General features: G+C 44.7%; 1 protein-coding gene across 1 annotated transcript; it reads left to right on the top strand.

The window, feature by feature from the left end:
• Positions 1-11023: 11023 nt before the first annotated feature.
• LOC8042327 (neprilysin-1-like) lies at positions 11024-15730 on the top strand (the record flags this gene model as incomplete). The annotated part of the gene is made up of 3 exons (XM_040212469.2): positions 11024-12750; positions 13688-14126; positions 15362-15730. Coding segments are annotated over 3 exons (2535 nt in total), but the record flags the coding sequence as incomplete, so codon positions are not given.
• Between the last annotated feature and the right edge of the window lie 5415 nt (positions 15731-21145).

The following is a 21145-nucleotide window of genomic DNA, read 5'->3' on the forward strand; positions in this document are numbered from 1 at the left end:
CACATGCAAACTCTAAAATGGGTCTAACACATGTTAAATAAGCAGTTGTCTTTAAGTTAGGTTGTGAGCATTTTAAGTTATGTTGGATAAATTCTATGTGGGCATTCCATGAACAGTCAGATGACAATATGACACCTAAGTATTTGTACGTAAGTTCTTTGGTTATAGGGTTATTATTTATGAAATACTGAGATTCAATTTGTTTCCTTTTCTTTGTAAAACAAAGGTTAACACACCTTTTGTGATTTAAATTCATTTTCCACGTACGATCAAGGTCTACTTGCAACTGGGCGACATCATCTGAACTCCTAATCTTTCTATACACTACACAATCATCAGCAAACGGTCGAATGCAAGAGGAAATTCCAACAGAAATATCATTAATATAAATTAAAAACAAAAGTGGACCCAGGACAGAGCCCTTACTCCTGATGTTACATCAACGTAATCGGATTTCTTGCCATTCAGTACTACACATTGACGACGCTGGAACAAGTAATTTTCTATCCATCTAAGCACAGCCGAGTCTAGATTTAACATTCTTAGTTTTTTGTGAGAACAAGTGAGTGTGAGACCGTGTCGAACGCTTTTCGAAAATCCAAGAATATACAATATATTTGCCCTCCCTCGTCGACATCAGATGCAAGGTCATGATAAAATTAAACAAGTTGCGTAGTACAACAAAACCCCTTACGAAAACCATGTTCTTTAATCAGTAAGTTGTTTCTTGTCATATGACCGATTACCTCTGAATATAAAATATGTTCGATGACTTTGCATGAGACGGAAGTTAATGAAATGGGCCTAAAATTTACGACATCTTTTTTTGGCCACCCCTTATGGATAGGGACGACATGAGTTACCTTCCAGTCATCTGGCAAAAGTCCTATGTCCAGTGACTTGGAAAAAATTAAATAAAGGTAAACCGAAATTGGGTAAGCACATCGCTTTAGTACGCGCGGAGAAATGCCATCCGGTCCAGTTGCTTTTGTCTCGATCATCTATGTTTTTTAACGCCTTCTCAATACCACTCATGCTAAGCTCAACTGGCTGCATTGATTCCACCGTACTAACAATAGATGGATTAACATAGTTGTGTTTGGGCTAAAAGACAGACCGAAAGTAATTATTTAAGCACGTTGCTTTTTCTGTATCATCCGAAACTGTCTGTTGATTATATCTAATTTCACTTATTCCAACTGTGTCCGATCCACATCCCTTTAAATACTTCCAGAAATGCTTGGGGTTGGTTTTTATCCTGTCATTGAGTGTATTATGGTTCCTTAGCACCCTTTATGCTCCTTTTATATTCACGCGTAAGCTCAGCCAATTTTTCAAGGTGATTACTACTTTTGGTCTTCTTATATCTATCAAATGCTCTCCTTCGCTTTTTAATTATCCTAAGAGTACTTGAAGTTACCCATGGTTTTCTTCGTTTTTTTAGCTTTCTAGAATCTATTCAAGGAACATATACTCCTCAGAAAGACACTCAAATACGGAAAGGCAGTCAAGAAGCTCTTCAGAAAAACCAGGGTAATTGCCCTTCTCAAAGAAAAAGACTTTCCTCGATTCGCATGAATTTGCTCGGTAGATTTAAGTTTGGATATTTGCTACAACAGCGTGTTGGTCACTGATACCAGGGATAATATTAACGGTGTTAATAAGATGGGGAGGGCTACAAAACAAGAGGTCTAAAATGTTATTATATCTTGTTGGTTCACTCACATACTGCTGAAGCCCACACATATCGACAATGTTTTTCATTTCAAGATTAATTCGGCTACCAATCGTGCATACAGAAGTGCCATCCTCTAAGTCAGGCAAATTAAAGTCTCCCGCAAGGAGAATAATTTGGCTTGAGGCCTCAGAAACAATGTCGTATAGCGATCGGATCATACTAAGATCCGAATTTGGTGGTCGGTAATACGATCCAAGAACATAGGACGAGCTATCAGGTAATGTGACTGTGCACCAGATTGATTCAGTAGCGTCATGACCAAGTTTGAGTATGGATGATCTCAGCGATGAATGAACCAACAAGAAAACGCCTCCGCCGAGGCGTGACCTATATCTTTTTGATAAGAAACAAATCCTTTTCGGAAAGACTTCGCTATCACTGATGGAAGCGTCTAGCCATGATTCGGTTCCAAACACGATATCAGCCTTTACTGAGTCGATTAAGCCTGCCAATTCGACAACTTTATTTACAATGCTTCTGCAGTTTATTACAACAGCAACTAGGTCGCGACGAACGCGCTTCTCTTTTTTTTTCCTTTTTCCGTGGGGCGTCAGTCTTTTGTGACAGTAACAACTTGTTCTATTTCCGTATCCCATGTAAACACTTTATCATTTACGATGAGCTTATCAAAGTTTAGCCTTACACGGTTGCCACTATCCGCTTTTTTTGTTTTAGCATATTCCCAAAGTTTCTTTCGAATTTCACGGGTTTTCGGCGAATAATCTTGGTCTACGCTGTAGTTTGATCCCTTGAACTTTTTGGCGTTAGGCAGAATATCCTGTTTTTCCTTGTAGAAGGCAAAATTAACGATGATTGGTCTTTTAAAGTTCTCATTGTAGCGACCTACACGGTGCGCCCTTTGCACCGTTTTTAGGTCCACACCGAGCTTGTCTTTGCAGATACTTTTAATGAGATTTTCAGATTCATTCCATGTTTCTTTGTTATTCGTGTCATCCACACCATAGAAAACAAGGTGTTGCCTGCGACCTCTGTTTTCCAGATCAACATTCCTGTTTTCCAATTTCTTAATTTGTCTTGCCAAAAGCTCAATTAGCTTTGCCTGTTCTGTTACTAATTGATTAACGACCCCGATTTGCCCCTCCGTACCAACAAGCTTCTTATTTATTTCTTCGATCATGTTTTCATGCTTCTTAAACCTACTGTCGATAGCGTCCAGCTTACTCATAATGGAAGCCTGACCGTTCTGCAAACTTTTAAGAGGGTCAATTTCTACTACGTCGAGGGGGCCAGGGTTAAGTTCTACATCTCCGGAAAGTAGCAACAAGAGAAACAAGTAAAGTACTCGACTTGCAAAGAGGCGAAAATATTTGCGAGATATGCGCAGTCTCAATCGTCTGCTACAGACGGTATCAGCACCTGACGTGGGAGGAGCCGGCAACGCAAACAGGAACTTTCGAACATAGATAGGACTGTAAGGACTAATTTGCGCGAACTGTCGAAGAGAACTAGAGACTGGTTAAAGGGGCTCTTATTGAGTCATTAAACATATTTGTGCCCAGGGTCTGCACTGCATTGCATCCAGTTCCCAGCAGCCCTGGTTTTCTGCTAAGCACACAAAGCTCCTAAGGAAAAAGAAACGCCTCTTCAGACTCGCCAAATCAACGGGGTCTCCAGCTACTTGCACCAGATATCGCGAGAGTGCCTCACAATATAAGTACCAGATAAAAAACTCCAAGCATAAGTATCTTGATTGCGATCTCCAAAATCTACTAATAACAAACCCTCAAAAGTTCTGGTTAGCGATTCGGCCTCCCCAAGACAGATTACCTTCCAAGTTTATTGATCCCGACGGGAATGATCTAACCGAATTAGAAGCATGTGAAACCATGAACCTAGCTTTCTGTAGAGTTTTCACGGAGGAAGAATTCCCATTACCTATGCCCATTTCACCCCATGGAGTTGTTCATGAAATGGCCAAATTCAACGTTTCACCAGCCGGCATTGAAAAACTAATAAATAATCTTGCATTCAATTCCGCCCCTGGGCCCGATGGTACTTCAACTGAACTACTTAAGCTAACCAAAGAAGTGTCATGTGTTCTATTATCCAGTTTATTCAATCAGTCGTTGTACTCCTGTGACATACCAGTCGACTGGAGACATGCTAAATTAAACCCCAGTTTTCAAAAACGGTTCTAAAATGTGTATAACAATTTACAGACCTATTTCGTTAACGAGTGTACCTAGTAAACTGATGGAGCATGTCATATATTCACAAATAATGAATCACTTATCTTCCAATAATCTATTGTTTGCAAACCAGCACGGTTTTCGACGGTCTCTCTCATGTGAATCGCAACTTTTTGAATTAACGACAGGTATTTATGAAAGCCTACATGCCAAGACAGATATTCATGCCATCTTCATTGATTTTCAAAAGCCTTCGATAAAGTTCCCCACTGTCGATTGCTTTAAAAACTTCATTCTTTTCATATCGACAGAGGCGTTATAAATTGGATCGAATCATTTCTAACATCTAGAACTCACTATGTTTCTCTTCATGAACAGTCTTCTACGACCATGCAAGTAAGATCTGGTGTACCGCAGGGAACCGTGCTGGGACCGTTATTACTTCTGATTTATGTTAATGATGTGCCTCTCTGTATTAACTCGACTCTAAGATTGTTCGCAGATGATTGTGTGATGTACTCTAGAATTCATAATGTAAATGACTGTAGCACTCTGCAAATGACCTTGTCAAGATCGAGTCTTGGTGTGGAAAATGGCAGATGGAGATTAATGTTCAAAAAACTAAGTCCATGGTCTTTACTATACTAAACGTGTTCCGACAAAATCTAATTATACTATTTTCAATTACCACATAGAGCAAGTGATGCACTATAAGTACCTCGGAGTTTTCCTAAGCAGTAATCTTTCTTGGGAATATCATGTTAACCATATATCAGCCAAAGCTAACAAATCACTCGGTTTTCTCCGACGTTCCCTCTACCTCGCATCTAAAAAAACTAAACGAACAGCTTATACCGCTTTAATACGACCCATTCTGGAATATGCTTCAGCCATCTGGAACCCTCACCAAGTCTTCTTAGAAAAAGAATTAGAGTCAATTCAAAATAAACCAGCTCGTTTCATTTTGCAAAACTACAACTTCCCAGTAAGTGTAACCTCTCTAAAATCATCTCTACAGCTTCTTCTTTTGAAAGACCGTAGAACGTTAAACAGACTGAAATTGCTTCACAAACTTTTTTATCACTCTCCATCTCGATCGTAAGTTGATCTGTTGTAAACCTGCCCCTTTTATCTCACGCCGACTTGACCACCCCTGCAAATTACACCTTGACATTCCCAGAACTAACCTTTACAAGTTCTCGCCTCTTCAGCTTGCTATTAGTGACTGGAACCAACTACCCGAAGCCATTGTCACAATAATAGACCCACAGAAATTCGCCGATAATGTTGCCGTTCATCTCCATCTGTGATAATTTTCTTGTTTTATATTACTAGAGTTCTTTTGTTTTGACACTGTCCTGCCAAATGTCCCCCTTTTTGTAAAACCCCTCGTGGGTCTTAAGGGGAACCAATAAATGAAATGAAATGAAAAACAACAGTAGTGTTAGCTGCATGTCGCCAAGCGTGCCGGCTCCAAATCCCACGCAGTCAAAGTGCCGTGCGCCTATGTAGCCACCGACGAAGACACGTGGTGTCCTTTGCTCGAAGAAGATTGGCAAATCCAGTTCGACGATCGACTTATCGAAGGAGCCGTCGCAGTCAGTGATGTCTGGCAGATCCTCTTCGGCGATGCCTGGTGGCACGTGCAGTCCAGTGATAGCCGTCGTAGAATGTTCGGGTACGTACGGAAAAGCATCCTTACATCTTACTTCAGTAGCCAGGTTGGTGGCTGCCGTTAGCAGTGCGGTGACCTGGTGGGACTGCAGGTTGTCCCTTTGCTCTTCTATGTTTTCTCTAAACTTGTCCCAGATTATGGTTTGAGTCTAATGTTTGGGTTTTGAGGTTGTTGCGGTTTGGGTTTGAGGTTGTATCTGGAGCAAATTCGATTCGCATCAGAAGGGGGAGCGGCTAGGAGTAGCTCGGTTTTCCCTGGGAGGGATTTTCCGCAAAGTCTACTAGGTGAGAACTGAACCACCTTGCATATTTGGTAAAGTTGTGGAAGACGCAGAAGAATAAATTCATCCATTTATTTCACTGCATCCTCCGCAACAACTTGACAAAATGCACAGTGTGGTTCACTTCTCACCTCGACTCCCCTTCAGTGGTTGAGTGACTAGGAAAAGGCTCCATGTCCAAGATCTAGTCCCCATGCGGAACTATTTTGTAAGGATGACAGTTTACAAACAAGTGGACAAGAGCATTGCCCAATGCTCCTCTGCACATGGGGCTTACCCAAGCAGCACGGATTTCGGCCAAGCAATGGCCAATGTCTGGCGATGGTCTTTTGGCCAGTGGCCAGAGAGTGGCCATTCATTGGCCAATATGCTTGGCCGATGGCTGATGGCCAGTGGCCAATAACCAAGATAAAGGGCAGTCACCGGCCAGTCTCTGGCCACTGTCTGGCCACTTGGCCAAGGGCCATTGCCAGCCATTGGCCAATGACTGGCCAACTCTGTGCTGCTTGGGTATCTTCACCTTCAGTGAAGCTTCTTTAACCTACTTTCACAACTTCTTTTTCTCACTATTTGGTGATGCGAACTCTAGGGTTTTGCGAATATTCGAATAGTAGTTTATAATAATAGGCTATTCAACATACACTTTGAGATCAACTGCGATTGTTGTATTTTTTCAATATGTTGATCGCGGTGTTGAGTGCGCTTCGCACTGAGCACCGGTGCATTGCCAAGAAGCAACACCCAGGGAAACGAGCTCCGCAAGTGTTGCTTCTCTGCAGCGCACCGGTGCCCGGTTTTCAATGCGTCATGGTTCACGCGCGTGCCTGGTGTATTTAAAAATGAATGGAAACTTTGTAAATGTAGACAACTGTATTGCAGTATTTTTTTTTTTTTTTACAGTTTAGGTGGTTATTATGTACGGGTATGTGTTAGGCAGAGATGCCCCGACGACCTGTGTTAATCATCCGTGATGGAAGATATTTGCATATAGCAAGAATATTTATGAATCCCCTCAATTAGGTATAGTTGGGCATATTCATACCGTACGTTCAATTTCCTGTCAAATGAATTGTTTACTTGCCATCCCAATGTAGGCATTGGATCCCAATGTAGACATTGCCACAGTCGATATATTCGTGTCCCAAAGAGCGGCCGGGCTTTTTAAATCGACCGCAAAAATTGGTTTCTTAACCTATCGCGTTCCGATTTCGTATAGCGTTGGCCACAGGTGGTGCGTTTGTTTACTATAAAAATCGCAAAGAGAGCGCCCTGTGGTTTGAAGACCTGTGGCTTCGCTGCGTTTCCATAGAAGTTAAGCCTTTTTATTTTTTTTTTCCTCGACTAAGTTCGCTCTTTGCGAATTTTATAGAAAAAATGCACCACCTGTGACCAACGCTGTAAAATCGAAACGTGATAGGTTAAGAAACCGATTTTTGCGGTCGATTTAAAGAGCCTGGTCCCTATTTGGGACACGCGGTAGTTAGATAATTAACTTAGCTTATAAATGGACAAGTTGATAACGACCTCCACAAGTTCGTCTGGATTTTTGTTTAAGCACGGTGCAAAAGTAAAGGCTCGGAAAAACTATAATCAGTATTCAATTCGAAAATATTCAGCCAAAACCGCCATTCGCTTCAAACTCAAAATCCACCATTCACACACAGATTGAATTAATTTTCCATATCCTGAACTCTCATCATTTTGTTTTACCAATTATCCTGCTAAAAGAAAACCAGCAACATGGATTCGGCTGCAATACTGGTGGGCATATCAGTACGGGTCAATGTTGGCACAGGGCCAAAAGCAGCACAGGAGGCAGGGCAAGAATAGAAGCTGATGTTTGGACACATTTATTATCCACAACACTTCCTTTATCAAAAGAGAGAAGCGAGGATATAATTAAAACCAACAGTCAGATGAAAAGCTTTTGCGAAAATATTTCTGCGAGGACACATTTTTAGGTGTTAATAAAACGTTTAGTCCTTTGTCTCCAAGGAAAGGTGCTTCAGACACCAGCAGATGAATTCGGGAGAGCCTTGTTCCTTTCTCGATAGATGCCACCGAGGTCAAGCTTACCCTGAAAGTCAGCGATCGGTATTTGCTATTTGCATTAATTCGAGACTGTCGCAATAAATCCGCCTCTGCTCCTCACTCGCTTTTAAGTGTCTAGGAAGCAGCACTGTAAAGAAAGGCTTGTGGAAGCTGTCGACACAGGTGAGCTTTTCTCTGCACGTGTGTATGTAGCCAACCAGTGACTGCTGACATCTCCGAAACCTGTTCCCTATCTGCTGTTTTAATGCAGAATGTGTTATATGTCTGGCACCTAACCGGTTAAGTACCACCGATGAAAGTCGACCGGCCGACTGCCAGCCGAACGCCGACACAGCGCTCGCCTCCTCACTGATCGGACACCGGTGCCAGCCGAACCTCTTCCTGGCAAGGGTAGAACATCACGCGTTCAGACATACCGCGGCACTCTGACGAGCCTGCTCCAAGTTTCCCCAGGAAAACAGCGCGAGAGTGTGACAGAAAAGCGGATGGAAAAAAAGCAGTCTGTTTAACTCTCCTTCGTCGCGAGCTGGTGCCAGGGCTCTGCTTGGCACTGCGCTGCGCATCTCAAACTCCAATGGGCTCAGAGAAAGTCGCATTTACGCTGTAACTGCAGAAGATGGAATCTACAAGTACGAAATCCACGGAGTGCTCAAGCGCCTACCTTGCACAACACAGGCCCGCTCTGCACCATCCAGTCTCCACATCAACACATTTCTCGACACTAGCACGTCACATTCTGTGTTACCGCTGCCTTTGGCATGCTAGTATGGCAAATGGGCAACTTCTAGAGCGCAGCTTTTAGGCGCCCGTTTCCGGCTTGAGCGGCGTCACCGTCGGCGTAAAAGCGCGCTGCATTATGGGACGTTTCCCATAATGACGTCACAAAGGCCACTCGTGAAGGTCACGACCTTCAGTGACCTTCACGATGGAGGGAGGGAGGAGGCAGAAGAGGAGGAGGGGAAGAGGAGGGGAGGGTACAGAGGAGGAGGAAGGGATACCCCCCTCTCTGTACGCATCCCCCCTCCTCCTCAAGAGCTGCACTCTAATTCGGTATTACAGAGAATTGCAAACGTCTTTATGTTAGAGCGCAGCTCTTACCGCCGAATTCAGAAACCTCACTCAAACTACACTCAAACTGAAGGGCCCCTTCACTTCCTCGAGAAAGGCGCGAGGGCCGGCGCTGGCCAATCGCGAGGACGGATCCGCCGTCGCGATTGGCCAGCGCCGGCCCTCCCGCCTTCCTTGAGGAAGTGAAGGGGCCCTTCAGTTTGAGTGTAGTTTGAGTGAGGTTTCTGAATACGGCGGTTAGAGGCCCGTTTCCAGCCTGAGCGGCGTCGGCGTAACCGGGGGGGGGGGGGGGGGGGGGTCACGTGACCCCCCCCCCCCCCCGAGGTCACGTGACTACCCGCAGGTGACGTGACCCCCCTCAGTACCCTTCCCTACTCCTCCTCAAGAGCTGCGCTCCAATTCGGCGTTACAGGGATTTGTAAACGGCTTTCATTTTTTTTTACAAATCACATCATTCCAGTTGAACTGTACGAGACCTAGAAATTGTATGGGACATAACCATTTCTATGGCGTCTTATGGGTTCGAATGTGCTGTGTCAGGTTTCCATGTGCTCTAGGGCCTTGTTAGCATTTGTAAGAGCTCTTGCCTGCCTGTGTTCGAATGTGCTGCATCAGATTCTCATTTCGGCTAAAAGATTGGGGACATTGCTCGCATTTGTAAGGCTTCTCACCTGCGTGCTGTTTAATGTGCTGTGTCAGCTTCAGGTGGAATTGTCGAAAAGGCCTTTCGTGCTCTCCTCCAATATCTCCGGATGAGCTCTCTGATCGACTCTGATGTTTGCAGACACATAACAAAAACTTATATGTTGTATCTGGGACAAGTATTCAACGTTTAAATTTATGTATGCGAGCGAATGGGAACCCCCGTGGTACAGTGACGGACTTTGTCATCTCAGATTGGCACTGCGATGACAGCGGATGCTGTCTTCCGGCTCGCTGTGGACTCATTTTCTAACAAGCCCAATTGTAAACACGCCCGTTGGCTTCTGGACTACAGTGCATCGGATCTTCAAACTTGTACATAACAATTTCTTCCTCTTTCCTTTACTCGCCCTTCTCCCAAAATGCCAGGTAGCGACTTGCCCCTGACTGGAGGCCCACACATCTCCTGGCTCCCCCGTTTCTCTTAACCCCAAAATAAACAAACAAAACAACAACAAGCCCGTCGCGCGCTCCCGCGCGTGAAGCCACCGGAAGGCCATCTTGCACGCGGCGAGATCGCGTTTTCGCTAGTGTTGCAGAGGCTGGCGGCAGCAGCGTGTTGAAGACGTTTTCTACTCGTTCGTCGTCATTCGCCGAAGAAATTTTTCTCAGACCCTGTGCAAGCTTCGAGACTTCCCACCACGCCAACTTTCCACATTCTGAGCTTCAACTGAAAGCATGAACGGAGCCTGCAGCTCGCCCCACTCAAAAACTGTGAAGAATGATGAGACGACTACCGATTTCGACGGTGCCCTGGCTCGAACTGCCTTCGTGCTCCCGGTGCTCACGCGCCCCATGAAGCCATCTTGATTCTTCTTTTTTTTTTTTTATTCCCCGCAGCACCAATTCAGTTTCCCCGCCAAATTTACCAGGAAAATTGACGTCACGTTACCTGTGCACTAATTTAGTTTCCCCGCTAAATTTAGCGGAAAAAAATGATGTCACGTGACCTATGCTCCAGCTCTTGTTCGTCGAGACCGAACACCTGTCCGTGTGTGCAACGATAAATGCTATCGCAATCACAAATAATCACCCCTGCAGTGTAGTCTCTGCCATTTTTTTTTAATGGTGCGCGCCTACTTTTTTTCTAAATTATTATTATCCCAACTTTCGCGCGATTTCGGTTGGTTTTTCGTGCACGTGCTCCAAACTGTTTGTTATATCTCAACACTTGATGACTCGAAACGATCAAGTATGTTACGGCTCTAGTTGAGGCTAGAACACGGTGGGTTAGTGTAACTGTTGCGGCCAGGTGATTTTCAGTGGGGTATTTTGTGGAGTTATTCCACGCAAGTGAGCGGCGAAAAAGAAGAAGGTAACGGAACCAAGCAAAGGAGGCCGCACCAAGCGGCTCTTGACTACCCGACAACACGGAGTCCTTACCACCTCCCAAGCACGGGGGAGGCTTCAAGACCGGCGTGAACCACCCGAGTTTTGAAGACACCTCCAGCGACGCACTCCCACGCCGAAAGTCAAGCTGGCCAAAGCGCAAGAACGAAGTCCAAGATGAGACCGAATACGCCTACACGCTGGAAGACACCGACGACGGGAACATCGAGGGCTCGAGCGGCTCACAGAGTTCCAGCACCGCGCGTCAGCAGCACATCTACATGATTGTCGCGGTGGCGGTTGTGGCGAGTGCCTTCCTTGGTGTCTTGATGAAATTCGCTTTGCCTCAGGGTCACTCCGGACACCATCATTACGCGCGCAAATTTGACCACAGGGTCTTCATTGAGCCCGATACGGAAGCTGCGTCACCAGCCGAGTCAGGCCCAAGGAAGTCACCAACCAATCGTCCTGAAGATACGACGACTGGTGTCCGCACCCGGAGGACCACGTTCACGTACGAATGCCGCTTGGATGCTTGTTTGTGGCAGAGTAGTCTCATCTACAAAAAGATAAACCAGTCCATCGCTCCCTGCGAGGACTTCCATGCATACGTCTGTTCAAACCGTTGGTACGCAGAGAGCCTTGACGTGCAGGAAAGGCCCTACACTGTCAGCGGTCCGGGGCTTCTGATCCTCGACGTCGCAAAGTATCTGCTCCACCAGGCGGACAGACCGGCGAACAGTCATCCTGCGTTCATCAGGCAGTCGGCCGCGTTCCTTCGCGGTTGTATTCACCAAGCGAACGCCAGCAAAGGCTTGCCGAGCTGGGGACAAGTTACCGAGATTATGGACACCTTCTCCCTCACCGGATGGCCTTTTTTGACAGACCCAGAAGGGGTTAAGTTTCAGGCGGTACTCATGAAGGTCGATAAGGATCTGGCCATCTTTCCGATTGTCAGTGTGAGTCTGCGCAAGCGGTTCGAAAACGAGGGTTATATGCTGCACCTGGACTCTCCCAAGCTGACTCTCGTGCGTCACCAGATGGCGTACCTCGAAGAAGGATTGCAAGAGTACAGCAAGAAGTACATCAAGCGCGCTCTTTCCCTCCTGGGCAACAAGGCAAACTTGGATCACTCGGCGGACGATGTGTTCGAACTCGAGCGCAGACTGGACGAAGCGTCGCTCCCAGCGCGGAAATTTGTCTCCGTGCTCAACTTGACTATACCCATCGTCAATCTCAAGCGTACCGACAACCTAGAATGGGAGACGTACCTCGTTCACCTACGACGCGGTTCGGACAAAGTGGTCGTTATGAACGCGGCCTACATAGAAAAACTTTCTGGCATCCTGACCTCCACGGCGCTCTCGACTATGCTGAACTACGTTGGCTTTCGTATCCTGGTATCCTTGTCCCCATTTTTGTCCAAAGAAGCTGGCTTCCTCGTTCCGCTGAGCTACGACGACCACATCCCGGGGTATAGTTCCAGACTCCAGGCCTGCGTCCATCAACTTGAGAGGCTGTACCCGTACGGCACACTTAAAGTTGCCCGCCTCTCAATGGGGAACACGGTTTCGGAGCAAGTGCTTTACGACCATAACCTCGACAGCCTCGTGCGTAACGTCAAAAGTGCCATGATGCAGACCGTGGCACACGCACCCTGGCTGACGCAGACCGAGGCCGACATTGCGACTCAGAAGATCCAAAACCTTGAAGTGGATTTCATCGGCGCCAAGGAGCACATGGACACTGTGACCAAGTAGGTAGCTGTTTTCTCCCGTACTTTACTTTTCCCGGCATAATATTGTAAGTATCTACAATACAAAATATATATTTAAGAAAACTACTAATGAAGGCGCGATCCCAACATTCCATTTTTCCAGCACTTTCCAGTGCCATGACGTCAAACGTCACTGGCAAGCATATTTGCAGGTCGAGCAGGCAGTTCAGAAAACAGTGTGCTGAAGCATTTGTTTCGCGCTGCTGAGCAAGTGGTGGAGTGAGCTTCCCACGGCATTCATCTTGTACCACTTATTGTAATCAGCTGGGACCAAGTTCTACTGACCAGAGTGAAACCGTGCCTGCATGCCACTGACGTCAATGTTTCCGTGTTACCAATAAAAACTTCCAGTTTGAAGATTAAAAATTTAATAACTTAGCGAAAAGAAATTGTTTTGACGTAATATTTGAACTACTAGTTCAGCGATGTCTATTTGTGTGATGAGCCAATTTTGAGGCAAATCAGAAACCACAATAACGGCAATGATCTGGCCATTTTATGCTTAATTTGATTTGCTCTGCAGCATCTGAAAGGCCATCGTCTAGTTCGCGCTCCTAGATGCTCCTAGATGTCACCCGGTCAAGGACTTGCACACGAGGCTTCGCCGTCACTTGAGTTTTCTGCACGTTGTGAATTACTGCTAATGATGGTTGAGGCCGGCTGAAAGGTGTATATAGTTATATATTACCACGTTGAGGATTTCGCACGTGGTCAAATCGAGACCTGTCACGCTGTCTCCAGACACTATATCTCTGTTTGCAGCTGATATTAGAAAAGCTTGCTCGTCCTAACTGTATATATTGATAAGGTCAGTTGTTTAAGATTGCAGACGGCCTATCAGCGCGCGCAACATTTATGACGGCGACACTTGGGTAATAGAAGAAAGTTTCTCGTAACCACATCTCAACTTGTCCAGATACTACGACACCAAGACGGAGGCAAAGTTCACGGCCAACTCGACCCTCAGCGACTACGTCACCCTCCTCAACGAGGCCACAGCTCGCTACTGGAGGTCTAAAGACAACGCGGACTACGACGCCCGCTACCACGTGTCCTGCCTGAGGCCCGGCTTCGAGTACAACGCCGCCAGGAACTCGTTGTACATGCCGTACGGCGTCGTGGCCTCCCAGCATCGCGCGTCCCAGTCCACGATACCCGCCATCCTGACGCCCTTCATCGTGCCCTACCTGGTGCAGGGCATGTACGAAGCCATCGACGACAGGGGCTCGACCATGAACGTGCGGGGCATGCCGGAGAGCTGGTGGAGCAGCGAGTCTCTGCTGCGATACCGGAAGCAGCAGCGCTGCTTCGCCGAAAGTTACCTGCAACACATGCTGCGGTTTGGAGCCTTCCCGGTAAAAATTCAAAAGGGGACGAGTAAAAAAAAAAAAAAAAAAAAAAAAAAAAAATATATATATATATATATATATATATATATATATATATATATATATATATATATATATATATATATATATATATATATATACAAGTCGAATCTCGTTAATTCAAACTCTCTTAAATCAAACTTGCGGATAATTCAAACTAACATGCAGGTCCCATCCTATGCGTCTCTATGGAAGGAAACTTCCGAGAATTCCAAACTTTGCTTTATTAAAACAAATGTTCCCCTCGAGTTCGAATTAACGAGAATAGGACAGAGATGACAAAGACGGAGGAAGTGAAGGTAACCTTCCCTGACATCTGGCGATATCTTCGACTAACCTTCACTGTTTATACGTATATTGGGTGTTTTTTCTTACTTTCTTAGATATTACATGTTTGTTTAAAAAAGGCCGTGTAAGCTACACTGCCACTGATGCGGTCTGTGCAGGCGAGTTTTACGTTTGGGGACATTATATGGGGGCTAACCGTCATTGTAAGTCGGATAATTCACTTAAACTTGTAAAGTAGCTTTTTTTAATTAGTGAATATGCACTTCAATTAGAAACGTACTGAGCCTCATAGAAATCCACTAAATCACTAAATACTGAGCGGTGCGTTCTCGCACCACTGCCACCGCGATTTTTTGGCGCTGCAAGTCTTTTTCTGACTTAATGGCTTTCGATGACACTCAGCAAGTTTCGAATTGAAATCATATGTTTATCTTCACTAATTAGAATGGCAATTAAGCAATTTTAGCTAATTAATTGACTTACCGGGACTCGTATAGCCCCTTACGTCATGTCCCCATGGCCCTGCACAAACTGCGAAAATTTAGTTTTCATGTTTTTCTCTTTTTTTAAGTCTGTAAAGGTTAAAAGTCACCCTGTATATTCTATTCACACAGACATTTGAGGCCATTCAATTGCCCAAAATTAATTTAATTGTCTACGTAAGCACACACTGGTGGCACTGCATGAATGCACTAAAGGATGTCCGTTGAGACACGTTCCGGCTATGAATTGCCACTGCTAGTGAAGTCGAAAGCGAAACGCAGGATATGGGTGTGGAAGCACAGGTAAAGTGCGGAGCAGCTTCTTTCAGTTCAGCATTATTTTGATGGGCCGAGTCGAGAGCGGCACTGAGCGGCAGGCACAATGACACGCGTAAAGTTTAAGTGACCGTGTGGGTTGATGCTTGTTTGTAGGGAGCCCCAATGATACCCTTCATTCGCCGAATGATGGCCGAGACCGCGGCACTGCAGCCGTCCCTGGAGGTTTACAGTCGTGCCCTGGCAGAGCCGCACTCTATGCAACGCAACTTCAGGGTACCCGGTCTGCCAGCAATTACACCAGACATGCTCTTCTTCGTCAACTTTGCCGCGAGCCACTGCGATGCCGTTCGGAGCAGCGGTGGCCTTGGCGCTCTTGCGCGCCGGCAAGTCCAGCACAGGGTTGCCCTGCCATCGGTCCTGAGAGTCAACGTGCCGCTTAGGAACTTCGACCGCTTCGCGGAAGTCTTCTCTTGTGCTAAAGGAAGCTACATGAATCCGGGAACCAAGTGCAAACTGTGGTAGCCTCGTTTGTTGTTGCTTCTTGAATGCTCTGTTTTCTTTTTTTTTTTTTAGATGTTTTAATCGAGCTTTATAAAGCGAACACAAGAATCAATATTTCATTCCTCTTTTCTGTGCTGAGATATCTCTTCTAAGCAAACACTATTTTGTCTTGAATCTCTGAGGCATTAATCTCACCTCGTCTAAGATCTCTGACAGACAAGAAGAAAGGAAAACCTGAGGAAACAAGACATTTTTAATATGTATCACAACATGCGGAAGCAGCTGTGCGTTACTGCTACCGTGACCCCGGAAGTTTCTCTGATTAGAGACGAGGTTCTGGAAAGTTCCAATGACATACAGTTAACTGTACCTGTACTATATTGAAACAAGTGTAGCTTAAAGGGGTACTCCACTGGTTTTTTCATTGTCTCCGATTTGCTTGAAATTTTGCTAAACTAACCAACAAACATCGTGAAAATAGTATCCCAAATATTAGGTCAAAATATTGTTTTTTTGCAAAGTTATTGAATTTACAGTTTTGTCCTCACCGTGTTTTTCAAGCTCGAAGTCTCTACTGGCAACAATGAAAAAGTGACGTCAGTGGAAGGCAGGGGTTCACTCTTTGGGCTGTAGATTATGTTTTAAACTGATTCGAAGCAGTTTCATGGTGTCAAATGAATGCTTGGGAAGCTCGCTGAAGTACCCGCGCTCCAGCACGGAGCAAATGATTGGCATATTCTATTTTTTGGCTGCTTGCTCGACTGGCAAGCCTGCCTGCCGCTGACGTCACGGAACTGAAAAGTGCGCGAATATTTGAATGTTGGTTTTTGCATCATTTTCATTTGCCGATTTCACAATAACTATTATGAATTTCGCGATTCTGCATAGCATACCGGAGAGAGTAAAGGCCGGGGAGTCAGAAAGTATAGTTAGTTAAGGTAGCTCGAAAAATCGGTGGAGTACCCCTTTAAGTTCCCTTTGAGTGGTTTACGATATATTTATTTACAGTGAGCGATTAATTTATAAAGGTAGTACAGTACAGCTATATACATGCGACACTCGACAATAATGAACAGAGGATTCAAGTTCAGTGATGAAGAATTTCCGCGGCCTTTTCGCACTCTTTTTCTGGTGGAGACCTCTGAAATCCGATGGTTGCTTGCATGTACCAAACGTGGCACGAATGGAGGCCAAGCACTGAGCCAACGGATTCCCACTTCGTCTTAATTTTGTCTCGGGACTTGGTGAAGTCGATAATTTGTGTCTTGCCTTGCTTTGATATATGCGCCGACCACCGGCATGAAGTCTCGAGAAGTGAGGATTGCAGAATTCGCAGGCTCTTGGCCGACCAGCCTTTGGAACGTTTTTGTATTTTCTTTCTCTCCTTTTAAATGCTGCTGCCAAGCGACTTCCTGGCCCTTCTTCCCTGATGCGATGCCGATAGCTTTTATCGCGAAGGTTACTAGAGGCGATAAGGAAAGCTTGCAAGGGAAAGGGCCCACGGCCCGCGGCTCGCTCGCTATTTCGTAGGAAGCCGGGAGGAGTTTTATGGCGTCTTCCGAACGCTATGGGAGCAAGAACAGATTCGTTTATCATCGTTAATCTCTAGCCCTTGATTGGGTTGTCAACTTTGCCGCTCAGTGCCTGGTAAAATTACTGGCAGTCTCGCGAAGGAAATAAAGAAAAGAAACAAATAAATATTGCTATTTTTACAAACTGTTTAGAGGGCTGTTCATAATTAATATTGCCCTCGTTGTGCTCTTAAATTTTCCATAGGTGTATTATTGCCACCACAACTAACTGCCTCGAACATGACACACACATTGCACTCGTCATAAACCCGCAGTCGGAAGGTTCCGCTCTCTAACATCTGTAGACTTGTTCTTCACAGTGCGCACCAAAGAGTTCCTTCTGGCAGCCTTACAAAAAAGTAAAAATTCCAAATGGTGTTTAAAGGGAAGCTGAAGCGGTTCCGTATTTGAAGCAGGGTGTCGAACCGAAATTTTTATCGGTTCGGTTCTGGTTCGGGTTCACGGCTTTCGGTTCGGTTCCGGTTCAGCTCTGGGGAGCCAAAAATAACGGTTCAAACCGGTTTGAACCGCTAAATTGAGAACATATTTTCCGCGTTCTTTTGGCAATATACACTATTTTCGTTGTGAAACGATTAACTATATAGTTTCTTCGATCGTCCGTGCAATTTACTTTTGTTCTTAGGTACCAAAAATATTAAATTCAGTTATTTAATTTTGACGCAAGAGTAGAAGAAAATCTACATTAACATACATAACGTCGTGTTCATACGACTGAATATCTATTTGTTTACGAGTAAAATATATTTTGCCTGAATCAAAATGTTTAAGTACAAGAGTAAAGAGTTGAGCCTGTTGGTACATACCTGTAAATAGATCAGCTTCTAATTTAGAACTATACTGTATTTTCTTGTCCTTTCTTCGTGTTAAAGTAAAATTCTAAAGTTCAAGCTGATCTATTTACATGGTATAAAATGTTGTCGCGAAGTGTGGTAGGTCGTCTGAAATACCCGTGATTGGTACAACTTTGCGTGTCAGTATTAAAAGTGAAATCGTGTCATTGAACTAAGCAATTCATTACATCACATAAAAATATGAAATGAGCATGCACCTCGCGGCCATATATCATGAAATAAGGTTTACGAAATACACTTTACAATATATATATATATATATATGATGACGACCCAACTGAGCTAAAAGCAAGGAACTTTTCGAAATGTAACAAAGTTTTAGGATAACTCCTTTCAGTCTATCTTTTATAGAAACACCGAGCGGCAATCCAAATGCCTGTTGTTCTAACCAAACATTGTTTACTCTCAGCACCGCACGCATGCGACTAATCATGGAGCAAGGAGTAATTGCAAATGTTCACTCTAATATATACGCACCTTCGCACTCAGATCGAATCTGGCCCAAAATAGCGCTTGCCTAAGTGAACATTTTCTTAAACAGAATAAGCTGGCATAGCCTGGCTGTTGAGGTTTGTTGTTGACAAGATGCCGGACAATTTAATTTGCAAATGAGCATCACCCTTGCTAATTGATGATTTTAACACGATAGCTTTAACGAGCTCATGTCGCAGAAAAACCGATGTCGGTGGCGTGACTGGAAAATCCTGATGGGTCATGACATCAGAGCTACATACCCTAGCGCAAGAATTTCAAACAACCCACAATGCTTACGTGAAACGTGATATGACGCGTGGAATGAGGGTGATTAAAACATGATATATACGCGAAATAAAGGTCACCGTATGTTTCAAATTATTTCACTTTTGAAAGTAATTCCTTTGCCTTAAAGAAAAAATTAAATATTTTAGGCAGGATTCGAACCCACAACCCTTTAGTTGCGAGTCAGACGCTTTTCGCTAGACCACGCGAGGCACGCTTGCGCGGCAAATGAGAATGCGATGCAAACGAGGCCCGTTGACGCGATCGCGTTCCACGTTTAAAGGCGAAGCTTAAGCGTCCTTCAAAATTCTTTTTTGTTTATGTAAACGAAGTAGTATTTCACGTTCTACTCGACAAGGCAGCTACTTAATTGGACTTTTTCTGACGGTTTGCGTGCGTAATCATCATAGTTCCACCGCGCGCCCCTGTTTACTTTCTTTTCGTCCAGCCCCACAGACACATAAAACTAATGTTCACCAGATAAAAAAGGCAATAACAGACTTCTACATGTTTGAGAAGTTAGATGTGTCAGGAACACATAGTTATTTAAATTAGCTTCAAAATCAGAAATGTATGTAAGGCCGTCCCATATCACTTACAACGTGCCTGTCGAGGATAAAAACGCCGGAAGAGATTGGCAGAACCGCTTTCAGCTAATTTGGGGGCATTGTAATTAAATATATTTTATATTGATAAAAAAATTTTACTTTATAAAGTTCACATCACCGCTTGAGACCGACACGGAAGGACGATACTCGAAACTACGCGAGCTGTGGAGTCTACGTAAAAGTGTTTTTCTGTTTGCTGATTGGCAGTGTGAAACTTCGGGTTGCAGGGTACGCTAAAAAGAACTCTATGCTCACATGATGAATTGGAAGTCAAATACACGAAATGTTCAAAAAGAGAGAAATAATTAATGTTATGTTTTCCAAATAATCCCTTCCAGAACGCCTTACTGCAAAAAGAGATGCGTAAAGATGCACGCAATGATATTCATGATTTTACATAAATAGCGCGAAGGACAGACAAAGATTCTTGAAATCTTAGTATATTACATATGATCAGCTTGCATGAGCTCGAAACTTCCGAAATACTGCCTCGGGAGGCAAATGTTATATTCGGTTTTACCTGCACTTGTTTTGGGCCCTCACTTTACAGCGCTATGCTGGAATAGTCATGCGTTCTAACATTTCTCTAAGCTGCCATATCTCATCGCGAGACTGCTATAAATACTTCACGAATTTACAATTAGGACATTTATGGCTAGTGTTGCGAACATCATATTTCACCAGAAAGCTGAACTATTTAGCATGGTATGCACGTGACGTTATCACACTATAGGCTGGTGGTCATTCTGATTCCTTCTTGCTGAGAAAGTCGAATTCGACGGTGCGAAAGGCACGCTACAGGAGGTGCAAGCTCAGTGAAAGCAAAGTATTTGAAAGGCTAGTAATATTATTCTGTAGTGCATCGTCGTGAGGAACGGCGCCAGCGTCTGGCACGACAAAAACGTGCTTTTTGGCAAGAGCGCTTTTCCAATCAAAGTAGTTTCCAGGGTCACGCTTTTTGGTCTGCGCCAAAGGTGCAAGGAAGAGGAACCCTTACAACACAGTAGTGTTTCTAAAACTCCCCTCCCCCCCCCCCCCCCCCGGCCCCACACACAGACGCACTTCTTTATACAGTGGTGCTGAAGGGCTAGTCATGCGTCACCGCGATCTGTAAATGGCGACGGCAACCAGACAGCCGGCTTGCCAGTTGTTTGGTTGCCACCGTCGCTCATAAATGGCGGCAACACCTCCAGCCTTTCCAGTCTGGCTTGCTGACTTGCGGCCGGCCATTACTTCATTCCCACCATAGTACAGCATTTCTGGCCTTCCTTGTTCACCAGAGTGGAAAGACTGAAAGTATTCCTGAGGAAATGCCTCCTTCGTTCTTTGTCTGTTAATTCGACAATTTTATTTGACACTTGTTAACCCCAACCTTTCACTGCTTTTATTTTGCACCCCGTGAAGTTTAAAGGGGTCATGAAACGATATCGTGTTGGAATGTGCATGAATTTTCCGAGGCATACTGGTCCCCTGGTCCAAGTGTACTCGCACAAGGCGCCACTGATTCAGAAGCTTCTTTGTCGCGGTGAAATTGCGAGGATTGAACGAGACTATTTCTTTTAGTCTTGCCTTCTCAAATATTTATGTCGTAATTGTGGGATCAAAACCACCCGCCTGTCGACAGTC

Source organism: Ixodes scapularis, unplaced genomic scaffold, assembly GCF_016920785.2.
Source record: "Ixodes scapularis isolate PalLabHiFi unplaced genomic scaffold, ASM1692078v2 PGA_scaffold8__174_contigs__length_109621045, whole genome shotgun sequence".
In the NCBI taxonomy this organism is placed as follows: Eukaryota; Metazoa; Arthropoda; class Arachnida; order Ixodida; family Ixodidae; genus Ixodes; species Ixodes scapularis.